The 26155-nt window shown below is 41.5% G+C and overlaps 1 protein-coding gene across 1 annotated transcript; it reads left to right on the top strand.

The window, feature by feature from the left end:
* Positions 1–237: 237 nt before the first annotated feature.
* srrm4 (serine/arginine repetitive matrix 4) lies at positions 238–26071 on the top strand. Its single transcript, XM_069933114.1, has 6 exons — positions 238–322; positions 9273–9631; positions 12271–12483; positions 18054–18158; positions 20658–20798; positions 23024–26071. The coding sequence occupies exons 1-6, from the start codon at positions 290–292 to the stop codon at positions 23316–23318; spliced, it is 1146 nt and encodes a 381-aa protein (XP_069789215.1). The 5' UTR covers positions 238–289; the 3' UTR covers positions 23319–26071.
* Positions 26072–26155: the final 84 nt, after the last annotated feature.

The following is a 26155-nucleotide window of genomic DNA, read 5'->3' as shown; positions in this document are numbered from 1 at the left end:
AGTTGTTATTTGGGGCTCTGTTGTTACATAATGCTCTGCTTATTTTCTGGCCAATAATATCAAGTATAATTTTCTAATCACCCGAACTAGGGCAGTGATATTGCCTCTCCCTCCTCTGAAGGGTAAACAATTCATCTCTGTCTTTCACTTAAATGCCAGTGTGAGTAATCTCCAGATTGGGTTTGAGAATTCCAAGGATGTCACAATGGCGCCTGGGTTACTGAGCAGGACAGCTGGGAAGAATGACCTTACAATATCACACTTGTTGCTTCCTCAAGCAAGTACTCTCATGTTACGGGGAATGGACAGCATTAGAAATGTGGTCAGCATCCTTTTATACTTTCTGTGGCATCCTCAAACTTGGATAACCATGTTCTTTTTAAATATATCCTGACACATTACTCGTTCATCACAGAGATTCAGTAATGAGTGCAACAGCTAATGAGCTGTTATTTCAAAGTAAAACATGCTTCAGTCAAGGTATTGGAAAAAAGTAATGATTTTGAGTGACATAATAGATTATGGTGACAAAGGAAAACGACTAGTCCGTGATCCCCGCCAAGATTCATGATTCAAAAGTAGCTGGTGAACACCTATTAGTATGGACTCTTAAATGCCCTTTGAAATAATCTTACAAGCAATCAGTTCAAAAGCAGTTAGGGATGGGGAATAAATACAGGTTTTGTCAGTAATGTCCACGTCCCCAAAAAGTGAATACATTAATAAACTAGGATATATTGAATTAAGCTATGCATATATTTAGTTTGACAGTATGTGCCTTTTCTTTTTTAATATCCAGTATATTATTAAAATAATCTACCCAAATAGTCTTCCCTTTTATCCTGGTCACTCAAGTTTTTTTTAAATGGCAGATACACACTAGGCTAGGAATTAAGTTCTTAAAGGAACAGCAGTTTGCTTTGCTCTGTCAAAGATCTGTAATCTCCATTCAAAGAAGTGGGTATGGAGGCATTGTAAACATTTGGTTAGTGGCAGCTCCAAGTCCATGGACTGCCTGTCACTTCAACTCACCAATGACATTAGGAGGAAGGGGCTTGGGAGGGGAGGGAGCAAGAAGAGTGGAGGAGAGTTCTTATATCAGACATTAGATGGTGCACTTCACTTAAATAGGTTGGAAGCCAAAAAAACATTGACGTCAACCATGTAATTTAAAGCAAAGTTACAAACAAGCAGTAAATCAAGTGATTTCAGTGTGTACACGTTAGCATGCTACAGGGCGATATATAGTGTGACATGAGAGGATTCTGTCATTTACACACTTGAGTGGAAAGGTAGGAGTGGAGTGCCACAGGGGTCTGTACTAGGCCCACAACTGTTCACCTACATACATTAATAACTGGGAAGAATGTAATGTATCCAAGTTTGTTATTGAGGCAACTTATGCCAAGGATACTGAGCATCTGGAGAATGTTAGATAGGTTAAGTGAGTGGGCACTGGTCTGGCAGATGGAGGACAATATGTTGTAAATGTGAAGTCATCCACTTAAGAAGAAAAAGTAGTAGATCAGAGTACAAGTGAAATGGTGAAAGGTTGCAGCATGCTATTGTGTAGAGCACACATGTCAAACTCAGGCCCGCGGGCCAAATTTGGCCCGTGATATAATTATATTTGGCCCTCAAGATTATATCAAATATGTATTAGAGCTGGCCTGCTGGCCGCCGCACCAGTATAGCGCATACTACAAATCCCAGAATGCTTTGCAAATGCGTTGGCGCCGGCCCGTCAGCCCGCTAATCACCCCCACCTCCTCTCTTTACTTTTATTAGCATCTGCGACCTGTCGCCTAACTCACATGTAATAAACCCCTTACCAAAAATGGCCAAACGAAAGACAGAAAACAGGACCTTTCAAGACAGGTGGGAGGCAAACTCTGACCCCACAGTTTGATGAACTTGCATCTAAGAAGAGATGCCAAGTATCTGGTTTAGACCCAGGTGCATCAGAGTAAATCACTGTGTAGCTAGCTAAGCTTGGATTCATATTTTCTTTGGTTAACTTTGGACTGTTCATAGTTGAAAGATTGGATTTTCATTGAAGCAAGTTGTTATTTTTTTGACTTGTTGGCTTGTTAAAAAAAAATACATTTAAAAGGAGCTTAAAGGCTATAGAGAAATATTATTTATTGAATATTTTATTTCTCATTTGTTAATGCTTCTTCTGGAAAGAGTTTAACCAAAACTATTATTAAACATTTATTTTAATAAGAAAAAGTTTAACATTATATATCTTCAAAGAAGAGAAAACATGCAGATGTTGTTGAAAATTTTCAATAAATATTTACTTTGGCCCACAACTTAGTCCAAGTTTTTTAATTTTGGCCCTCTGTGAATTTGAGTTTGACACCCCTGGTGTAGAGGGACTTGGGAGGGCATGAATCACAAAAAGTTAGTTTGCAGGTGAACAAGAAGGCATTGCTAGAGAAATTGAATTTAAAAGTGGGGAGGTTCTGCTGCAGGGTACTGCTAAAGCCACACCTGCAGTACTGTGTGCAGTTCTGGTCTCCTTCCTTGAGAAAAGGTGGACTGGCTTTGGAGTCAGCACGGAGAAGATTCACCAGGTTGATTCTGGAGATGTTGGGTTTAAAGACTATGAGGAGAGATTGTGTTGCCTGGGATTGTACTCATTGGAATTCAGAGGAATGACAGGGGATCTCATAGAAACATACAGAAGAGTTCAAGGGGTGGATAAGATAGAACAGGAAAGTTGTTTCAATTGGTATTTGAGACTAGAACTAGCAAGAGCCTCAAGATTTGGGGGCTATATTTAGGATAGTGATGAGGAGGAATGGCTTCTCCCAAAGAGTAGGGAATCCGTGGAATTCTCTGCCCAAGGAAACAGTAGAGACTGCCTCCTTAAATTTATTTAACACACAGTTAAATATTTTTGTGTAGTTGGGGAATTAGGGTTATGGGGAAAAGGTAGGTAAGTGGAGCTGAGTCTATAGCCAAATGAGCCATGATGTTATTGAATGGCGGAACAGGATCAATGGGCGAGATGGCCTCTTCCTGCTCCTGTTTCTATGTTCTTATGTGGACTTTTAATTAAGGGAATATAAAGAGAATATAAAGAAAAATATAAAGGAATATAAAGAGGAGATAGATCAGCTTGCAAATAGTGTAACGACAACAACCTTGTGCTCAACGTTAGCAAAACCAAGGAGATGATTGTGGACTGGGCACACGACCCAGTCCTCATTGAGGCCTCAGTAGTGGAGAGGGTCAAGATCTTCAAATTCCTGGGTGTCCGAGGATCTGTCCTGGAGCCTCATGTTGATGCAATCACAAAGGCTCGCCAGCGGCTGTACTTTGTGAGCCATTTGAGGAGGTTTAGTATGTCACCAAAGACTCTCATAAACCTCTACAGGTGTACCACGGAGAGCATTCTGGCTGGTTGCACCACTGCCTGGTACGGAGGCGCCAACTCTCAGGACAAGAATAAGTTCCAGAGGGCTGTTCACTCGGCCTGCGACATCACAGGCACCATTGAGGGCATCGACATGAGGCGGTGTCTTAAAAAAAGCAGCCTCTATCCTCAAAGACCCCCCCATCACCCAGGCCATGCCCTCTTCACTCTGCTACCGTCGGGGAAAAGGGACAGGAGCCTAAAGATGGGCACTCATTTGCACAAGATCAGCTTCTTTCCCGCTGCCATCAGATTCCTGAATAATCAATGAACCGAAGACACTGCCTTACTCTTTGTGCACTATTATTTTCATTTTTTTTATAGTAATGTCGTAAGACGGCTATAATATGTACACTTGCTCTGTGATGCTGCCACAAAACACCGAATTTCATGACAAGGAATCCTGATTCTGAAGAGTAGGTCTTCAAGTGTTATTAATGTTGATGAGTATTTTGAATAGAATCATAACAGTAGGTTCAAATGTAGGTTCAAATCCTCTGTATCTACAGAGCTCAACCCTGTGGTTCATGTTTTAAGTGATACAGTAAATTATGCTACAGTTACCCATGTTCAGGAGAGAAGAAACGTCAGATGAAGCAAAAGGCCTCCCATCCTAATGAACTGCAGGCCAACAGTTGCATGAGTGCAATTGATCAAACCTCTACATAATGGTTCATTGTGCACTGCAGCTGAACACAGCCAAAGAAGGTGGCTAATGTATGGCTCTCCATTGGGTACATATGGTGTCATGCAAACCAGACATTTCAATCTGCTTTTGGTCTGCATTGAGCTAGTCTGGTGTTGACCGAGTCTTATCTTGAGAAACAGCAGTTACTATAATTGGCCCAAGGAATTCCCAAATGAAGGGAAAAAAATCTTTAAGCCGATTTCCTGTGCAATGGTCTTGATAAGAAAGATGCTTGAGTAAGCACAGGTAAGCAACTGGAAGGTCACTGTGTTAAAATGACAAGCTGCCACTTAAGCGCAGAGAGCAGCTGCTCAGATAAAGGGCAGGGGTGGGAGATTGCTAATCACAACACAAGGTAGGTCAAATATTTACGAGTTCATGCTTCCACAGATAAAAATGATCAGAAGCAGTGTAAATGGCATATCAGTAAAGATTGTGCATGTTATAAAAAAGCACAGGAATAGTTCTCATGGACTAATCTGCCATTCACTCACTCCTCTATTAAAACAGCTTTGCTTTGTTCCCCATTCCAAGCCACATTTCTTGATATGGTTCTCAGGCAATGAATGGGTGCCTCTGTCGAACAGTATACAGAGTTCGGTATTGGTATTAAGAAAATGTAGCAACCATAAACTAAAAGTCATTTGTGCTTAAACAACATGCAATATAAAATGTAGCGAACAGTATGTAAACAATATAAAATGTAGCGAACAGTACGTAAACAATCGTTGTGCTTTCCTCATGTTGCACTCCAATCTAGAAATTTTGTTTACATTTTCTTTCTAATACTGCACTCGAAATGAATAAGGGAAAGGTGGGTATTGTCACTTAAACAGGAATTAAACAATGTAATTTTTAAAAATGTTGTTTTAAAGCAAAAGAATTACATTGCAATATGAATATGTGCGAGAGATTGGCTGCTGTAAATTATAATATGAATCCCTGCCTATTTTAAACAAAATGTTTTATTTTAGAACCCAATGCCATATCATATTCTATGTCAGCCAGGTTTGCTTTTTATTTACACATCCATAGCACAAACACTTTTAGGAGTTGTAGTTTATTAATATTTATTTGATTTAAATAGTATGACCCAATAAAAATCTTTTTTAAAGCAGATCCTTCGCAAAAGTTACAGGAACTCTCATCTATTAGCTTTTTATCTAGTTTACATTAAATAATTAATACTCTACTTGATATTAAACAAGAGCATTTTCACCATAGGTGGTCCATCCCACCCCTACTCTGCCGCATAGTCACCCTACTCCAGATGATGAAAAGCCCCAATTAAAGACTAGATTGATATTTGAAACAGAAATGATCAGTTAACAAGCCTAGTGCTTCTTGTGCTCTCGAGAAAATGGTAAAAATAGGAGGAAATCTGGGATGTGTAGACTCAAATTGCTAATTTGATTGAATCAGAGGGAAGAGGTGCTCAGTACCTGGACTACATGGTGCAGCTGATCAATTTGCTCTTCCATTTCATCCACCATGAGAAATGTATATTTTCCAAATTAACAACTTCTTTATACATCCCTTGATATCTTTCACAATCAAACTAAATATACACAGAAGTATAAGGAAGTCAAAACCTGCCAAATGACCACTTGGCTCAGCGGTCTTCTCTATCCACAAAAGTAAACAGTCCTGACCAAGTTTACCCATTCTATTCTCTTTTACACGCATCTCTTCCATCCGTACATCAAATCCAACCTTGAACGCTAATGAAATCTTAGCAACTAACAAAAGCCCTCATCCTCATTAAATCTGTGTAGACTGGTTTATCTGATCTGAATCTCTTTCTTTTAACCCTGTGTCCATGGCCCCTCATTCTCGTCTTCTCCATTACTGGAAACTGTCTGTTCTTTTCATCTGGGGCCCAGCCTTTCATGATGGTAAATACCTTCCATCAACATTTTTGACAAAAATAGACAAATATTTGTCCTTACCTTTCGAATGTTTATTCTGGATATTTCATCAAATGATCTGAGCCTTGAATTTAATTTTAATTTTTTAAATATTGATTCAAACCCTGATTCTTCTGCTGACGGTCAGTTTAACCCCTCCCAAAACTATTTTAATTCCCCGTTACATCAACATAACCTTCAAATTCAAATAACTAAATGTACACATCTTACTTCATTATTGGATGCTAACCATATGGTTATATGGTTACTTCATTGCAAGGTACCTGATGCTTGCCAAAGAAATATTCCTGTCAATCTTATTAATGCTGAGCTGACATCACCAACTCTCTTTTTAACCTAAATTAAAATAAATTAACTTCCATGAACTTCTATTCACAATCTAAATCCTTATGTCCTGGAATTGTTAATCGGTTTCCTTTTCCTGATTTTGCAAAAGGACTTAAAAAAAAATTAAATGCTTCAAATTTAACTTTATCAGTGACGATAATGTTAACTCATTTCTAAAGTGCTTGATTACCTTTATACATATGTTTCAATCAATCGAGTCAGAACCAGATTTTTCCCTTTTCCACCTATGCCAGTGGAGATTTCTTCATTTCATCCTGCCTGTTGTCAGAATGTTTTCTGGCATCTTCATGTAATCATTGAATTATTGGGAGTCATTTAATTAATTTCATGCCTGATTGGCACCACACATATGCAAGCCCCACCAGCAGGTATTTATTCCTTTCAAGGTGTTCACCAAACTCTTGTTCTGTTAACAATCCAACAGCCTGATGGACTCTCTTCTATCCAGTTATTTATTAAATTCATATTTGTACTGCCTAATATACCATAATATACCTATTTGAACTTCTCAGTTACTTGTCCATAATGACACCTTAACACAACACAGAAGTGCCTAATAATGAGAATCTTTTTCAAAATTCCTTTGAAAGTATAAATCAATTACAAATGTCAGCCCTGTTGACTGAGTTACTTCATCAAATACTTCCAAACTGTGAACCATTACTGCTTTTAAATTCCTGTTAACTGCTACATATAACTTCAGTGACTTCTTAATTAATTTCAACATCATTCTCTTAATCACATTCTTCACTGCACGTGTCTCTTGTTATCTGACTGTTGTTCAGGATTACAGGGCCTCAACTATCATTCCTCCCTCACCCCAAAACAAGGTTAGTTGTGATTATTGAATTTTATCTTTCAACATCCTTTCGTCTAAACATTCTGAACTCACGGTTTAAATTAAATTACATATATTAATAGAAAGTTCTAACTTGTGTTTCTCATTTAACCTTCTCACAAAAATACTAAATTTGTCCTTCCAGAGTTTTAAGTTGCACCTGATAGCAAGCTGGTTTCCACAGAAGTAGAATTACATCTCCAGTGAAATGATTATTGAAGGAAAAATTTTCAAGAGTGTGTACCGATACTGTTAGAGACTAGTTCAGTCACATCTTGCAAGTCTCCGCACTTGCATTGACCTTCGACTTTGTTAACCTAACAAAGTGAATTATATAATGTTCGGTTTGCAACACTCGGGTTAGTATCCTGCAACCATGTTGAGTTGCAAGGAATCATGGGTTGCATATATACACTGCTGTCATTAGCACAAACCAGTAACAGTGCCATAGCTACATAACTACAGCTCCTAAAGCAGCCTTTATGCAACATCTATTAACCACTGAGTTTTAAAACCCCTCTTGATTCATTGAGTGTGAGTTCATGCAAATCTTAAATTTGTAAGGATAGAAATGAATCTGGCAACATCTTGGCTTCTGACACTAAGGGAGTGGATTGTTAACTTCTGGTTTTGTCTAAAATTAAATCATACAAAAATCCCCCCCCATCAATGTTAACTGAGTTACTCAGTCAACCTGTTCCTATTTCTATGAGCTCATTTGAAATGTAACCAACAAATGACTTTGTTAAATCAAAACCTTAAAACCATGTTGAGGGAATGTGGAGGTGAGGGGGTGTGGAGGTGAGGGGGTGTGGAGGTGAGGGGGTGTGGAGGTGAGGGGGTGTGGAGGTGAGGGGGTGTGGAGGTGAGGGAGTGTGGAGGTGAGGGAGTGTGGTGAGGGAGTGTGGAGGTGAGGGAGTGTGGAGGTGAGGGGGTGTGGAGGTGAGGGGGTGTGGAGGTGAGGGGGTGTGGAGGTGAGGGGGTGTGGAGGTGAGGGGGTGTGGAGGTGAGGGAGTGTGGTGAGGGAGTGTGGAGGTGAGGGAGTGTGGAGGTGAGGGAGTGTGGAGGTGAGGGAGTGTGGAGGTGAGGGAGTGTGAAGGTGAGGGAGTGTGGAGGTGAGGGAGTGTGGAGGTGAGGGAGTGTGGAGGCCACTGAACCATTCCCAGAGCAAATGAGTTTCTTTGAAATCCGTTGCTTGAAAATTCTGCAAGCGATTGTTAAAGTTTTACCAGCAAGATGATTTTAAAAATGTGAAATATGGCTGACAAACCTAATTTAGATTTTATTAAAAGAGCTAATACTCCCGAAACAACTGAAATAGATTTAAAGCGACAAAAAAGAGTCAATAGTGAAAAGAAAGGAGGGATTTGGACAGGGTTTTGTGTCTTTTTTCTTGTCATTTGAGACTATAATGATGCACTTATGTTGCCCGCTCTTCCCTTTTTCTTACACCTTACCTACTTAAGGAGGAATTCTTGATTGGTAAGTCGATGCTACCCGCAGACTAGGGATTTATTATAGGTCGCTGGAGAGAATAGATTTCTTCTGCAGGAAACACAACAAAGCTGTACCTTTCAGAGGGGCTTTTTTAGTTAAAAGTGATGATCTATTTGTTTTGCGACTTTATTTTATACATCAACTCATTTTGTGATGTTTGTTCATTGTCCTTTTTAATGCCACGCTTACTGGGGCCTCTTGGTTTTCTCCTTTTAATGCAGTATGTAGTCCTGTACGCACATTTTAATTTTACTTCCTTTACTTATCACTTCTTGTGTTTCCTTTATTTTTGTTTAAAAAAAATGCTTATTTCTTTTTTTCTCTCTCCCACCATTCTTCTTTTAATATCACATTGTTCGCATGCTTTTTTTAAAAAACAAAAAAGAAAAAAAATATGCATGATATCTAATTCTACAAGTTTTCATGTTGGAAAGATTTTCTTTTGTGTTTGGGGGTTAGGTGCCTTTAACAGTAGAGAGTACATCATACAGGTAGAAGACTGTCCCAGCAACACTGTGCCATGTAACAGCACAATGTTTCTGTTTGCAGATATACAAGTCAGGGTCTTCTGGCCACAAGCTTGTGAAAGAAGAACACAGCAAGCCCGATAATGGACCCAGCCAGAATGGAGCCTATCAAGATTATGATTCGGGCAACGATACAGCTTCACCCCCATCAACCAAAGTTCCCTCATCTAGATCGCAAACTGAGGAAGAGAAAGGGCAGACCCTCAACCATCGTGCAGAGTTAGACAGCCAGATGCTTTCTCCAGACAAACTAAAGCTTGGTGAAGCGGAACCTAGCTCAGATTCAGGGAACTCTGTGACGAGCTGCTCCTCCCCATGCAAAGTCGTTGCCTCACCCCCAATTGCATCTCCGGCTTACCAGCTGGATCAAGGGACCAGGAGGTAGGTCCGTCCACTCTTAGAGAAGGTCTGAAAGAAAAAAAGCTGGTATAAAGAAACTTCAAAGTCACTCAAAACCAGGTAGTGCATGAATTATGCAATCTGAAACCCTACCTCCTTCTTGACTAATGGCAGTAGACTGTCTAAATACCTTCCTTGCACCACCACCATCCCCCCTCCCCCCCCCCCCCCCCCCCCCCCACCATCAGAGGAAAATATGATGCTGTTCCTACATTAACTCTACCCTATTCTGGATGGCAAACTCAGAAGTCTTATCCTGGTGTTTGTAGTTAAATAGTGGTGTATTTTTGAACCAGTGAACTGCATGATATTATTGAGAAGGGAGTTCCTGGATTTTGACAAATTTTCTATGAAGAACCAATCACATGTTTGCAATTTCAAGTCAGGATGGTTTATGACTTGGATGAGGTGATGTTTCCATGTACCCAAAATAGCTATCGTCAGTAGTAAAGTTACAGATTTTTGGATCTTCTGTCAAAGAAGCGTTGCTGAGTTTCCTGCCTTATGTTGTGCAGATGGTCATTGTGTGCCATTGGTGGAAGGAGTGGATGCTGAGGTAGAAAAGGGTTGGGTGCCAATCAAACTGAATGAATTGTTCTGGATGGCGATGAGTTTCTTGAATGTAGTTGGACCTGCAAACATCCAGGCAAGTGGATGTCATGAGCATGTCATTACCTTCCTGACCTGCATTTGTAGATAGTTGAAAAATTATCTGAAATTTGCATAAGGGTACCCAGAACCTGGTGCACTCTTGTCTGTGGTGATTCCCAAGATGTTGGTGATGTGGTATTTGATATTTCTATATTATTGAATGTGAGGAGAAAAGGCTTAAACTTGCTGTCCTGTAGCAGATGGGCAAACAACTGGCACTTGTGTAGCAAGGGTGTTACTTGCCACTTATCAGTCTGTTGCCATGGGCTTATTCCTTGGAGGCATGACTTTCTTCTCTGGCTGAGGAGTTGCATATGGAATGGAACACTGCACAATCATAAAACATCCCCCAACATCCCATGATGGAAGAAAGGTCATTGATGAAGCAACAGAAGATAATTGAGCCCTGAAGTACTCCTGGAGTCATGTTCTGTGGCCAAGATAATTGGTCTCCAAAACCACATACATATTATTTCATGCTGGATGTGACATTACAAAGTCAAGTGCTTTAGCTGTGACAGAGTATATAGAAATGTTTTTGGGAGATAAATTGGGAAAGGTTTGTTAGAGTAGGTCACATGCAAACACTTTAAAACAGAGCTTATTTGAAATACTGGAGACATAGTGGCTTCTCACACCTTTTTGCAAGAGCTTTGAAGAGTGTTCAAGAGATGTCACTAATGGATTATTGTTTATCAAGGCAACAGATGAAAGAGCAGACTGGAGCTGCTATGGTCTGCAGGAGACTTGCTGTTGTAAGAGAGTCATGTGGTTTTGCAAGCACAGAGTCAAACAGGCTTTCTCAGTCTCAGTGTGTGTGTGTGTGTGTGTGTGTGTGTGTGTGTGTGTGTGTGTGTGTGTGTGTGTGTGTGTGTGTGTGTGTGAGAAAGAGAGACACACACACACAGAGGTCACTTGTATAGTGTTCAACAGGTCAAGCTGGCAAGAAGCCCAGTTTGGAAGATGGCCTAGTCACAGTCCTTGTGGTTCATGCAAGAGGAGAGGACTGGCTATCTAATGTTTCACTTGGAATAAGGGAAACAAAAAGGAACTCTGTGGTGACCTGAAAGAAAGAGGTTATCATCTGGAGATTCCTGAAGGGGAATGTTTCATCAGAAAGACACTGGAGTGGAGTTCTGGATGTCCTTGAACAACAAATCTGTCTCTGAAAACTGACAAGAACCTTCCTGAGCGGTAACTATTAACCATTCGAGCACCAAAGTATGGTGAACTTAATACATATTAAATTCTGTGCACAGTATAAAAATTACCTGCAACCAGTGAACTTGGAGGAATGAGAAGTGTGATTGGACTGTGAAACAAAGAACTTTTCTGAACTTACACATATTGCATACACGTGCACTTAGAATTAGAAGGGGGTTAAGTTATGTTAAGTTAATAGTGATAAGTTAAAGTTTGATTCAGTTTTCATGTTTAAAGATAATTAAAAGCAACTTTTGTTTAAGTCACCATTTGTCTTGGTGAATATCTATTGCTGCTAGGTTTAGGGGTCCTCTGGGCTCGTCACAGAGCAATGATCAGAAGAACAATTCAACTAAGGCTACTGGGGGTCACATCAACTAATTGCTAATTTAACATCAAGGACATTCATTATTGTTCAGTTATAAAGTCAATAACAGTAAGAAGAAGTCTTTCCATCATAATTTACCTTTGACAGGGATGAGAGAGTTAATTCATCCTTGACAAAACTGACCTCTTCTTGTTGGTGGCTAGATGTAGTCACATCTAAACTAGTGTTGTGCTTGATGTAAATTTCTCATGAGATAAAATAGTTGGTTTGAGTTCTGGTCCATAGAAAAAGTCTTGATAAGTTGGACTGCTTTTTTGCCTTCTATACATTTTCATATTTTTATGTTCTATGATTATTTTTAGTTGTTAATAGAACCCAAGAAATAGCTTGGTACTTTGTTCAGCCAAATTTACATGGGCTTCTTTCTAATTAATTTCAGGAAAATCTCTCCACCACATGATTGCCCAACCTCCTCTGAGAGAAAGACAAGTCCTTCATCGTCACCTACTAGGAGTCATCGTTCAAGAAGTGACTCTCGCAGCACGAGAGGCCGAGGCAGGAGGTCTCGTAGTTACAGCTGTTCTTCCCGCTCCCGCTCTCCTGAGTCAACTGCAAAATATTCAAGAAGCAGATCGCATTCTTCCGGGAAAAGGTACATCACATTCAAGAAGGCACTGAGAGAGAGTGAAGGGGCACATGAGAATATTCCCCCACCCCCCCCACCACCCTCAACCGATGAAATTGTAGAACTTGGTCTTAAAAAGCAGGAGAATTCCAAGTTCAATCACCATTCAATTATAGTTGGTCGCACTTTCACCTGTAACGTCAGAAGATTATAGATTTATGTCACATCCCAGTGAGTGGAACACATAAACTGAGTTGACATTTCAAGGGAGAGATATACAGGAGGAGACATGAATTTGGATCCTTTAGCTGCTCTTTTTAGATGGCTATTGCATTGTACGAAGAACAGGGGAATTCTGCCCAATGTTTATGCCTCAACTTCGAACCTGAAGGAAAACTGCTTCAAACGTGCTGCTTGTGTGGAGTTTGCATGTGCACTGTGAGGTATTTGAGTTTCCCTTGAAGGCTCCAGTTTGTTCCCACATCCTAAAGATTGAGGGATGTTGGGCATATCAGCCCCTGTAAACTGCCCATCGTGTGATAGTTAGCGGGAGAACGTTGAAGAAGTTGATGGGAATGGGGGAGGATAAAATTGGATTGGTGTAAATGGGTGATTCATAGTCTGCATAGACTCAATGGGCCTGTGCTGCATGACTCTAGAATTCGTTGATAACTTGGGGCAGATCTTCTGTTTTTAAGGCAGCTCTTTCACTCAGTGCCAAAGGCTGGAAGTACCTGAGTATGTGAAAGCTTACAACTGGCATTGGAGCCTGAAGCAACCTTCCATTTCGGTTATGTGAGAGTCCAGTGCTACCTGTACTGCATCAGTGACCTCCAGTGTGCTTCATCAGCTTTCCCAGCAGTTTACCTGAATGGTTCAATTATAGGAACCACACGGAAACCAACTTCGAAGCAGACCCAAGTCAGTTTCTTCACTTGATTAGTTCGAGTCGATTAAACATATTAAATGGTTATGAGGATTTTAAACTCTTCAAATGTTTTATTCTTTCTGAACAATTTTAATTGTACTCAGTCATAATATTACTGCCTTCTGATGGAGCAAACTGTGTGAATATCTGCATCATTCACAAGCATTCCAACTCAATGACAGCTTTGACAACTGGTGTGCCCCTGGGGCTGAGGCCTCACCTAAACCAAAAGCTCTGGATGAATCAGAGAATACGCAACCCACTGAGGGAATGGATATGGGTGTTTAAAGCCAGGGCTCGGGATCTTTACAAGAAGTCCAGGTACAACCTGCAGAAGGCCATCTCTAAACCAAGTGGCAATTCTGGAGGAAGCTAGAGACAGATACACACCAGCTATGAGAGGGAGTGCAGGCCATTACAGCCTACAAAGCAAGCACTGTAGGAGGCTGTGATGCTTCACTGCTCGATGAGCTGAACACCTTCTATGTTCACTTTGAGAAGAACCAAATAGTGCCTACTAGAATCCCTGAAAAGGCTGAGGACCCTGTGATATCAGTCTCTGAAGGCGACATCAGAACATCATTCAAGAGGGTGAACCCTCTCAAGGTGTCAGGCCTTGATGGCATACCTGGCAGGGTACTGAAAATCGGCACCAACCAACTGGCCAAACTGTTCATGGTCATTTTCAACCTCTCAAGGCAGCAGTTAGAGGTTCCCACCTGCTTCAAAAGGGCACCTAATAAGAGCAGCGAGAGCTGCCTCAATGACTATCGACCAGTAGCACTAACTTCTACTGTGATGAAATGTTTTGAGAGGCTGGTCATGGTCAGAATTAGCACATATCTAAGCAAAGATCTGGACCCACTGTCACAATCGCTCCACAGAAGATACAATATCGCTGGCTTGCCATTCAGCTCTGGATCACCTTGAAAACAGGAATTCATTCTTAGGCTGCTTTTCTCTACAGTTCGGCCCTCAATACCATTATTCCCTCAGTACTGGTCAAGAAGCTACAAACTCTAGGCCTCTATACTCCCCTCTGCAACTAGATCCTTGACTTTCTCATCGGAAGACCACAGTTAGTACGAATTGGAAACAACGTCTCCTCCTCACTGATTATCAATGCAGGTGCACCCCAAGGCTGTGACTGTGTGGCCAGGCACAATTCTAAATCCATTTACAAGTTTTTCGATGACACCACAGTTGTCGGCAGAATCACAAATGGCATTGAGGAAGTGTACAGGAGGGAGATAAATCAGCTCATTAAATGGTGTAATGACAACAACCTTGCACTCAACATCAGCATAACCAAAGAGATGATTGTGGACTTCAGGAGGAAGTCAGAGGAATACTATTCAGTCCTCATCGAGGCTTCAGTAGTGGAGAGGGTCAAGAAATTCAAATTCCTTCAGATTCGGTATGTTACCTAAGATTCTCGTAAACTTCAACAGGTGTACTGTGGAGACCATTCTGGGTGGTTGCATCACCTGCCTGGTATGGAGGCGCCAACTCTCAGAACAAGAATAAACTCCAATGGCTTGTTAACTTGGCCTGTGACATCACAGGCACCAGACTTCACTCCATTAAGGATATCTACATGAGCCGGTGTCTTAAAAAAGCAGCCTCTATCCTCAAAGACCCCCACCACCCAGGCCATGCCCTCTGGATGCTGCCACCATCGGGAAAAAGGTACAGGAGCCTAAAGATGAGCACTCAGCGGCACAAGGACAGCTTCTTCCCCACTGCCATCAGATTCCTGAATAATCAATGAACCAAGACACTGCCTTACTTTTCATGGACTATTATTTTACTTTTTTTTAATAGCAATGGTGTAAGATGATGATAATATGAACGTTTGTTCTATGAGGCTGCCGCAAAACAACGAATTTCATGACTTGTTCATTACAATAAATCCTGATTCTGAAATGGGGCAGGAGGAAGTTCATTTAAGGAGGAACATTGAAAGAAAGAGCATGCTTTGAGGTCAGCAACCTCAAGTCTGTCCATGTAAAACCCAACCCTTCGTGCACCACCCTCATCAAAAAAAAACTAATTACAAAATTCTTAGGAGTGCTCATAATATATTCCTCAAGTTTAATGAGGAACTGTGCTATATCCCATCAGGCTTCTCAAAGATCAGCAGTATTCCTTAAAAGGCAGAGAATACTGGTACTTCAAACAGAGAATCTTTGCTCCCCTGTGTGGAGCTGTGATAAGAAGTGTAAGAAAGGAAGACCTGCAGCATCCAATCAATGTTACATGGTTGTGTTCCACCAAAATAATGATTATTTTGTCATCAAGTTACTGAGTTACACAGCACAGAAATGGGTCCTTCAATCCATCATGTTCCTGGTGACTAAGGTGCCTTCCTAAGCTGGTTACATTGCTCTCTAAACTTTCCCTATCCATTGCCGTGAATTGGGATTCCCTGGTAGGGTGTTGTGCTGATGGCTGGCCCCGCCCCCATCTGCTTTCCCACCTAAACCCAGAACCCTTCTGAAGACGACTGTGAGACCCTACCCTTAGTTATAAGCTAACAAAAGCATTTGTTTTCCCTCCAGTCGAGAGAGCTTTAATTCACACTACATCCACGTACTTCTCTGAATGTCTCTTAAATGTTGTAATTATGCCAACCATGACCACTTCCACTGGCATCTGGTTTAATATACCTACTGCCATCTGTATGTAAAACACCCCTCAGGTTTCTTTAAATCTGTCCATTTTCTCCGCTAGGTTTAGACTCCCCTTCCTTCAGGAAAAGAAATCTGTGAGCATCCACTCTATTTATGCACTCATTATATTATTAACCTCCAAAAGGTCACCCATCAGCCTCCTTTGCACCATTGAAAGAAGTCCCAGCCTATTCAGCCTCTCCTTACAACTCAGGCCCTCCATCAAATCTTTCTTCACCTCTCCAATTCAATCACATCCTTCCTTATAGACTGGCAACCAGAACTGCGTACAATATTCCAGATGTGGTCTCACCCAAGACCTGTGTTATTACTGAGGGGTTGTGGATATTACCAGTATTTTGCTTGCAATGGTTGTCCATCTAGAATTGTCCCAGATATGAGCTGGCAGTTAAGATGTCAGTAGGTCTGAGAGGCCAGTCTAGGCAAGGGCAGCAAACGTCCTTCCCTGAGGCGCATTAATGAACAAGTTGTCGTTTCTGGAACCTTCTTGTCTCTTTTACAGAGATGAACTGTTTTTTTATTTTAGATTTCCTTTCATGTCCTAAGTATAAATATCCAGTTTCCCTGGATAAATGGTCTACAATGTTGACAGCTCATACTTTCTTGGGCACCTTTTTGTGGTCAGCAGTTATTTGTTTCCATTCCATTTCTGGGAGGCTGACGAGATCAATGTTGGATCTACAAGTTCTGCCACAGGAGGTGCTTTCCTTCTGATTTTGTCATTATGCTCTGGAAAAATGCACGTGCTGCTCTTGATGCCATCCTGAACACACCCTCTCTATTCTGAGACAGTGTGAATGTCAGACTTTTCGAGGAATTTTTTGGAACATCCGTGAATTGTTTACATTGTCCTCCTGGAAATCTCTTGCCATGACAGCTGTTTTGGGATTCTGGTGTCAAGCTTGTGAGCGCAAGGTCCTGACCACCAGAGGAGGCCATCAGTAGTGCTGTCTCTGCTCTCAATCATCTCTCGAGTCCCTCGCTTTGAGTGGCAGAGTTTGGCTCCTCCTATTTAGGATCAGGGGAGTGTGTAGGGATTTAAATGTGACTGCTTCGGGAGGGAGATATTAATGTTGCTTATTAAACACAATGGTTATACCTCTATTTAATGAACGTTAGGGGACCTATTGAGTTGCTCTTCATCCCCACCTGAATCTCTCTGGTTTTAACTCAACACGTAAATGAATGAAAGCATGGTTCCTTAGTTACATCATTGATAATGAAGAGTACCGTCATGAATATTTCAGAATGGACGGCATGGTTAGTGTAGCAGTTAGCTCAACACTATTACTGCACCGGTGACATGGGTTCGGATCTGGCGCTGTTTGAACAGAGCTCATGCCTTCTCCTTGTGTCTGCAGCGATTTCCTCTGGGTGCTCTGGTTTCCGTCTACTTTCCAAAAACATGTGGGGTTAGGGCAATTGGTCACATAGGTGCATTTAAGCAGTGCAGGCTTCTGGGCTGGAAGGGCTTGTTACCCTAAATTTTTTTTTAAAAAGCATTCATAGATTCCAAACCGCCCTTCCCCAGCAGCTGTGAAACGCGCTCCACGTTTGTGACCAAATTCCATTACAATGACAGGTGTGTGGCACAGTGGTATAGCTGGTAGAGCCGCTGCCTCACATCTCCAGGGTCCCTGGTTCAATCCCGACCTCGGGTGCTTGATGTGAACTTGGTGGGTTGACGGGATTGTTTGCATATTTCTATGACGGTGAGAATGGTACAATTAGTGTAAGTCATTGGCATGGATTCAGTAGGTTGAAGGACCTGTTTCTGTCCTGATTAACTCAGTGACTCTATAATGTGAACTGCACAAATCCATAATATTCACAGGACATCAGCGATAGTTCCTGGATGAAATGAAGTGGAAACTTACGTTTAAAACTGGGTTGCTAAAGTGTGTTTATTGCCCAAGATGCATTAAAAGGGATACGAATATAAAGATAGATGGGCTGTTAATTTATGTTGCCCCCAGGTCGTCTTCACGTTCTCTGAGCTATTCACCGAGATCTAGGAGGAGAAGCCCAGGAAGCAGGAGTTCCCGATCACGACGCAGCTATTCGAGATACAGCCCAGAGAGGTAATAAATTGAGGGTCTGATCTCACTCTGCGTACTTTACACAACAAGGGAGTACAGAGTGTGCAGAGGATGAGGCCCAGCTTTATGCACATTTTCAGTGTTGAGTAAATTATTCAGCTGCTTATGGCTGTACTGCAAACATCCCAAATTCCTGATGTACCTCATTTCATCTCATGTTCTCTCCAAACTCAAAATACAGCCAGGTAGATGGAGATGCCCATCTTCGCAAACTGCAACTAGTTTCTGCTGAACAGTAAGAGGCTGGCAGGAAAAACACAGAGATCTTTTCTGATTTTGTGTATTATGTGGTGGACAGAAGCTTGAGACAGAAGTCCAATTTTAGTTTGCATGAAATAATTGTAAATAATTAATATGCCTAAATTACAAAATGAGGATAACTTATTTTGCAGAGGATAAATACCAGAGTTGATTCGAACTGTCAAATTTTGCTTTATGAATCTATATATAATTCCCATCCCTAGTAAGAAATAAATATTAATATTTAAATGGATAAAATTGCATTAACCTCATCCCACTGGTAGTAAAGTCACAGCATTTCCAGCACTGTTGTTTCCAATTAACCCCTCAGTGACACCTTGCACTCGATAGAACATCCTTGTTTTTGTTATCATAACTCTTTTAGCTTTCAATAATTTCATTGGGGATTGAGGGACATAAGACTGAACCTGCCCGTGGTTCTCAACCTTTTTCTTTCCACTCACATACCACTTTAAGTATTCCCTCTGCCATCGGTGCTCTGTAATTAGTAAGGGATTGCTTAAGGTGGTATGTGGGTGGAAAGAAAAAAATTGAAAACCACTGTTTTCAAACCAATTCCCTAATTGATTTGTTATGCGCACGGTTTCATAACTCCAAAGGAAATGAGCTAATGACAATTTTTCTCAAACAAAATATTTCAGTAATAATTGGGTCTAGACCTTCCCTTCCCACTCACATACCACCTTAAACAATCCCTTACTAATCACAGAACACCAATGGCATAGAGATTACTTAAAGTGGTGTGTGAATGGAAAGGAAAAAGGTTGAGAACTACTGTGCTAGTCTAATCAATTCTGGAAATCTTCAGGCTCATTGTTGACTTCCATTATTCACATCCAGATTGCAGTTCTGTTTGAGACTGTAAGATGGCATTGATAATATTGGGTATGGAACATTATTATGTGTACACCATCTTGAAACAAGCATGCCGAGAAATTAAACTGTGTGCTCTCTCTCCTTTTGAATGCTGCACAATCTACAATGTAACCCTCTCCTCCAGAAACAAATGAAGTGTGTACATTCCTATGCAGTCATTTCAGTTCTCCATTTCATGAAACAAGTTCTCTCCTTTGGTGATCAGTTATAAACAATTGCATCTGTGGAATGGACATGGGAAAAACTGGATAGGGAGAGTTGCTACTGCAACACACCCTGACCACTGTGCCAACAAAATAACATGGAAAATGTGCTAATCATTAGCTTGGGAACATAGCCACAGCTGGAGAAATGCCTGCTCCATCCAGTTTGCCTTCTACCCTCAATGCTGGTTGAGGACAGAATGTTCTATCGTTAACAATGAACATACAGCAGAAATAAAGTGAGGAGAACCCTGTTGGTGGAGACTAATCATGTTCCTATCATGTCTCCACCCTATTTATCACATCATGCCTCAGGTACAACATTTTTAATGTTACTTTCCAAATGGCGCCTATCTAACTTACTATCCAACCCAGCAGACCTTTAGCTTCAAGGAAACATTTGAATTTCTTCTGCTAACTTCAGACATATATAGTGGTTCAGTTGTACATTTTTAGACTGCAACATCAGTAGATTTTGGATGCTGAAATCCCCCTTTCTTTTTCATCTTCCTCAATATTCTCTTTTGTCCTTTATTATTTTATTCTTTATCCTTTCAAATCCCATTTCACTTTTACATTGATATAATCTTCAACAGCTTTTCTCCTCAGTCTTGTTTGCTGTTCAAGGGTGCCACCACCTACTGGGTTCCACTGAAGAGTCAGTCTTATTGAACTCTCCTTTCTCCTTCAGTCACTGAGCAAACTGTGAAGCATTTTTGGGCCAAAGAAATGTTTGAACCAACTTTAATATGAGGACTCACTTCCATAACACGAACCACTCTCCCCCAAGGAACTCCATCTATGGATTACAGAAGGTAGAAGATGATAAGGAAGTTCAGTTTTTAGAATACATGTCTGGCTCATCAACATTTCACTCACCTGAATAAATACAAAACAGTCCAGGTCCAAACGAAACATCATGTAGTTTACTTCACTGATACACAGAAAATATGCTGAAAGAACAATACTTTGTCCTTTGAAAATGCCAGCAGAGAATTTAGGGTTGGGGGGGTGGGGTGTGGTGATTAAATGTGGATGATAGAGATTTTAGTGCATGTACTGTTAAATAATAAAAGGGTCCAGTTATTCTTGCAACTCACTTTTGTTTTCAACGTGATGGTTGTAATTTGTAATTGGATAGGGACCACGACCGAGGTCGGGATGGTAAGAAGTACACCTCCCGGGAGAGGGAATCCAGGAGACGTCGATCTCGCTCCTACTCTCCAATGAGGAAGCGCAGACGAGATTCACCAAGTCATCTGGAACCTCGACGCATCACCAGGTCAGTGAAAGTTCAACCTGTAGTTAAATCGCATGATTTTAATGATTTAGAGTGAAGAGGAATGCTTTGCCTTTCACCAAGCATTAGTAGAGAGTTCCTCTTGACCTTTTCTGATGCCTGCTCACAAGAAACTCCCACGTCCCCACCCTGTTTGTCCTTCATGGCAACTTGTTCCACCTGCTTATTACTTTCTGTGAAGAAAACTTTTACTCCTAACCTTGCCATTGTCAACTTTCCTCTGTATCCTCTTCTCCTCCCACTTAATATACAGCAGGGGTTCTCAACCCTTTATCTTTCCCCTCACATACCACCTTAAGCAATCCCTATGCCATCGGTGCTGTGTGATTGGAAAGGGGTTGCTTCAAGTGAGTGGCAGGGGAAGGTTGAGAATCACTGCTCTAGGCCCAATTGTTACTGAAATATTTTGCTCGAAAAAAATTGTCATTGGCCCATTTCCTTTGGAGTTATAAAACTGTGTGCATCACGAGTCAATTAGGTACAGTGGTTTTCAATTTTTTTCTTTCCACCCACATACCACCTTAAACAATCCCTTACTAATCACAGAGCACCTATGGCATAGGGAATACTTAAAATGTTATGTGAGTGGAAAGAAAATGGTTGAGAACCACTGGTATATAGCCACCATGAAGATGGCATTTATTGTATTAATTATGCTGCACACTTAAGTGGTGGGTTATAGGTTTTGCATTGATTGTTGGTTGGATTGCATTTGGATGATATTGGACCAGCAGACTGAAACGGGTTTCATTTCTATTTAAGTCAAAATTACCACCACAGTCTAGTATGCCAGTTTTCTAACCCCTACCTAACTGTCCATGTTGCTCTCATAAATCATTGCTAATGACATTATCAATTATAGTTACCATGTGGTGTAACATCTTGGCTGATTTCACACACTAATGCCACAAATCTCAGCCAGTGGTATGGAAAGGACCCTGCATGCTCCCTCTGCCCAACTTCAGCAACACTAAAACATATTTTGGTGGGCTGCAAGACCAGCATTATTCAAGGCTCATTACACCTGGCGTCACAACCAGGTGCTACAGTGTCTTGCAGCAGAGCTGGAAAATCGGCAGGCGAGTGTCAAGACTCTACCTCCCCCTTCATCCCACTGGCCTTTAACAGCATTTGTCTGGGAAGGTGAGGGTCAAGCCGGAATTGCCACATCAAGATCAGACTCCGGGCGATTAGGCGGGGCAAGTGATTGGAAAATGGCGGCACACCTAGGCCAGAGGCTCTGCTTCCCAAATCAAATTGCGGAAACCAACCTCAGGCCAGACCTTGTGCTATGGTCGGCCTCACTCCATCTTGTTCATATCATCGAGCTTACAGTCCCCTGGGAGGAGGCCCATGAGCACAAGAAACTGTGCAGTGATGTGGCTGGAAGCCAAGGGTCTGAACAGTTGAAGTAGGCTGCAGAGGATTTATAGCCACATCAACATCAAGGCTACTCCGGTAGTTGGGAGTGAGGAAAGACACACCGACAAGCAGTCAAAGATCCCTCCAGAGCTGCTGAAAAGGGTAATCAGTGGCTCTGGATGAGGGGAAAGGATTCCAACCGGGCATCTAGGGGGTGAGCCCGGGACGCCGGGATTCACTGCTGAACCCTCTGGAGGGGTTGAGGGTCTATCAGTGAAACACTGAGGAAGGAGGGTGCCCACTTGATAACCCAGAAGGGGCCACCACTCACTTGGCTACCCCCGCAGAGTCTAGGCAGCAAGTCTCAGGAGTGCAATAAGGGATATTAACATCTAGTCCTACATAACATAACTTTCATCTAACTCAGCTGGTTAAACCCATGAAGAGGTAACCATTGAAAGGAAGGATTGACAGACAGACAAATAGACAAGGAAACGAGAGTTACATTTAAAAATATGTCAAGGATGAGGTTGGAAAATGGTATTTTACCTAATTTTAAAATTACTGCTGATTCTCCAGGGCCTGGTAGGCAAAAGGGGTAGAATCACATTTACCATCAACTGCAAAGTATGTCAGATCCTCAATTTGGTAGAAGTCGATGGAACTGATTATCAAATGGAATATTTCACAGTAGAACAATGCAATACCTCCTGAATTGTTCTGCCACCAACTCCATTTTAATCTCCTGTGTAGGTTAAAAGGGACACCTATCTTTGCTGGCTATCAACATATTGATTTTATCACCATGTTTTAAAAGGCATCCTCCTATTTTGTTTGTTTATCAGTGCTCGAAAACGTCCCATCCCATACTACAGGCCTAGCCCTTCATCATCCAGCAGCATAAGCAGCTACTCCTCCTGGTACAGCAGCAGGAGCCGGAGCCGGAGCCGGAGCCGGAGCCGGAGCAGGAGCCGAAGTCGGACTCACAGCCGGAGCCGGAGCCGGAGCCGGAGTTACTCCAGCAGGAGCCGCAGTCGCAGCCACAGCAGGAGCCGCAGCCGGACTCGGAGTTCAGCCAGAGGGAGCAGCAGGAGCAAGAGTTACGATTCCGCGGGCAGCTACGAGAGCTTGAGGCGTTGAGATGCAGCTCTCGCACCACCGCACTCACTCTCCCCCCACACACACACGCACACACACACATACCCACACCCTCCTCTGTTTTCCTGCCCACTATTTGCAGATTGACCTCTATGTTATTTTGGTCTCACAATGTTTAATTGATACATGGAATCTGGAGCAGGGTCAATATTTGCAGCGCCCACTAAACAGACAAACATACTCAACATTTCTCCAAGCTCATATTTTGCTCTAAAGATGAACTGAAATCCTCAAGCACTATTACATTTGTTAACGCATCCCAACTTTGAACTAGAAACCATAGACCCATTTTGCAACCAATGTGTGCTTTCTCAATTATACTCTAATTGTTTCAAAGGGATATTCTGGGGCTGTGTAGAGTCCAGGCATCACACCGCACAGACTCCATTCTATGAATAGTAGCAGCTCCAACTGGGCTCTGCGGCAACTCAGCAGGTGCACGGTGGCTATTTTCAGAGGGTATTTAGACTTGAGCTCACAGATATGATGAATCAAATTATGTGCAAGCGCAGCTGACATTCACCCTCCCCCACAGTAATGTCATGTGCATTCACTTATACCGGATTCAATCGACATGCTGGACCAAAGACAACAATGAGCTCAGCGAAGGGAGTGCAGTGTACATTCGGGCATGTGTCAGACTGTTTACACCAGGATCCTGTTGACTTTCCCTACCCAAACAGAAAATCACCTTCATTGTTAATTAAGAGAGGCTTTTAAATGCAAATCATAGAATCTGATGCAAGTCCCTTAGAACACAAGCCCTGTGAAGCACCAGCCTGGTCTGGTGCGTTTGTTTTATAATGTTTAATAGCCACTGACAGATGCTGATAAGAAACCAGACCACTTGTTTAAATACAATCAATGATAAGAAGCCAGGCATCCAGTCCTCATGCAGAATATTGAAATGGCTCATTACCAAGCACATGGCATTCCTCATCTATCCCTTGTTAGCAGAAGATAAAATATAAATATTGACTTTCTCTTGAATGATTCACCATGGAGATGAAAAAAAATCCTCACTAGAAATATCCATGTGCAACCTTTAAATTGTCTGGTTGATGTTTTGTTAATTATTCAGCGATCTACATTGACAAGCCAAAACCACTGCCGACAGTGCAGGGCGCTGGCAAGATTTCAAACAGGGTGGCACAGCGAATCAAAAGGGAATATCAAGGCTGGAGCAAAGAATTTTAGCAGGTCAGGCAGCATCTGTGGACTTAATGCAAAGTATCAACCCAAAACATAGACCATCCCTTTGCTTGACTCGCTAAGTTCCCCGAACAGTTTATTGTTTGGTCCAGATTGCGGCATCTTCAGTCTCTTGTGCCTCCAATATTAGCGTTGGCCTTTGAAAGCCTGTGGAAGGCAGAGCAGGGGTTCCTTGGTGCTGGGGTCAGGATGATTAGGCAAGAGTATAAGATTGGCATTGATTTCATCGGCTGAAAGGAACCTAGTCAATATGCAGTAAAAACTGATAGTCTGATATGAAATTCTACAGCTTTTATGAAGAAAGTGGCATTTTTCATCTTTATCGTGTACATAAGTATTCTGAAAACAAAATGGCATGGACTTCAACTCCAAACTAGGCTGGGTTTAACACAGGAGCTACTCCAAAGTCTAAGGGTAAAATCTTGCTGGTGGGGGTCCTGAGAAAACTAGATGTCTCCTGACCCAAAGTTGGCAGCATTGCACAGAGAACAGAAGCTGCGACCAGCTGCTGCAGTAGCACACAGAAAATATATGTTGCCCTGCTTGCAGAGTAAGGTTTTATGCTAAGGATTCTGGATCTAGATATTCCTTGTAGCAGTGACTCCACCAGAACTTGAAGCACGAGACGCTCATTCGAGGTGCCTGAATTGTTTAGGTTATTAGCACAAACATGCCTCAACCCAAGTGGCATCATCAGAATGAACAACAGAGGCAGTCGCATGCCAATGAGTGAAAATAAGATAATCCAGCAGATCATTATGTGAGAGTCGCCCAGACGACGTTATTGAGAGAATTTTAAATTAGCTCCTTAATTTGCACTCCTGTATTTATTTCAAATATTTCACCTTTAAGTAAAAAATATACCAAATTTTTGTGCTAGCTCTTGATCAATTGTATTTTCACTATGCACTGTAAATATATTGATAAAGGTCAACACTGTACCCATTTATTTAATATTTATTTTCCCTATTTATTGAACGTATTTATACGGTGGAGGCTGAGGTGCCTGCACTTATGGGACGGTGCGTAGTGTGGAAACATTCCCCTTGTTTGGTAAACCAACACATTTGAGATTTTTGTGAAAGTGTGTGAAGAAGGGCCTGTAATCAGCAGATTTTTTTTTCTTTGAAAGAGATCTGAATGATATGAACTTCCCAATGATAAATTATAGCAGCCAAAAATGAAATCGCAATGGTTAATGTTCAGTATTATCAATTGTAGCTAGATTAATCAGTCGCGTATAAAAACAACAGATGTGTTTGTATTCGTTAGAATGCTTTCAACCCAAATAGTTTTTGAATGTCTTAGAACAAATGAAATAGGAAGAGCAAGGTTGAACAGGGAGCATACTTGTAATAATGTCTAATTCTTCTGCCTCCTCTTGCACTGGAGGTTGGAGGTTTCTCTTAATATTCCTGTACCAGCTCTTTTAATCCTTCTGTGAAAATAAGATATTATTCATGACGTTAGTCTTCCTAATGCATTTAATTTGTGAGCTTGTAAAACAAAAACATTAAAATAAACCTCCTGAATGAAGCTTGTTGGTGTCTTGTGTCATGCATATCCCAAACCCACCATAAATCCCCCATTTGCCAGAACTTGATATA

The sequence above is a fragment of the Narcine bancroftii genome, chromosome 4, assembly GCF_036971445.1.
Source record: "Narcine bancroftii isolate sNarBan1 chromosome 4, sNarBan1.hap1, whole genome shotgun sequence".
NCBI classification, from domain to species: domain Eukaryota; kingdom Metazoa; phylum Chordata; class Chondrichthyes; order Torpediniformes; family Narcinidae; genus Narcine; species Narcine bancroftii.
Note: the sequence above shows the minus strand (reverse complement) of the source record. Positions and strands in the feature narration are given on the sequence as shown.

Coding starts and splice junctions, on each gene's coding strand:
- srrm4 (XM_069933114.1), top strand. CDS start 290: ATGTTACGGGGAATGGACAGCATTAGAAATGTG. Junction 323..9,272: donor TGGACAGCATTAGAAATGTG/GTCAGCATCCTT, acceptor TTCTGTTTGCAG/ATATACAAGTCAGGGTCTTC. Junction 9,632..12,270: donor CTGGATCAAGGGACCAGGAG/GTAGGTCCGTCC, acceptor AATTAATTTCAG/GAAAATCTCTCCACCACATG.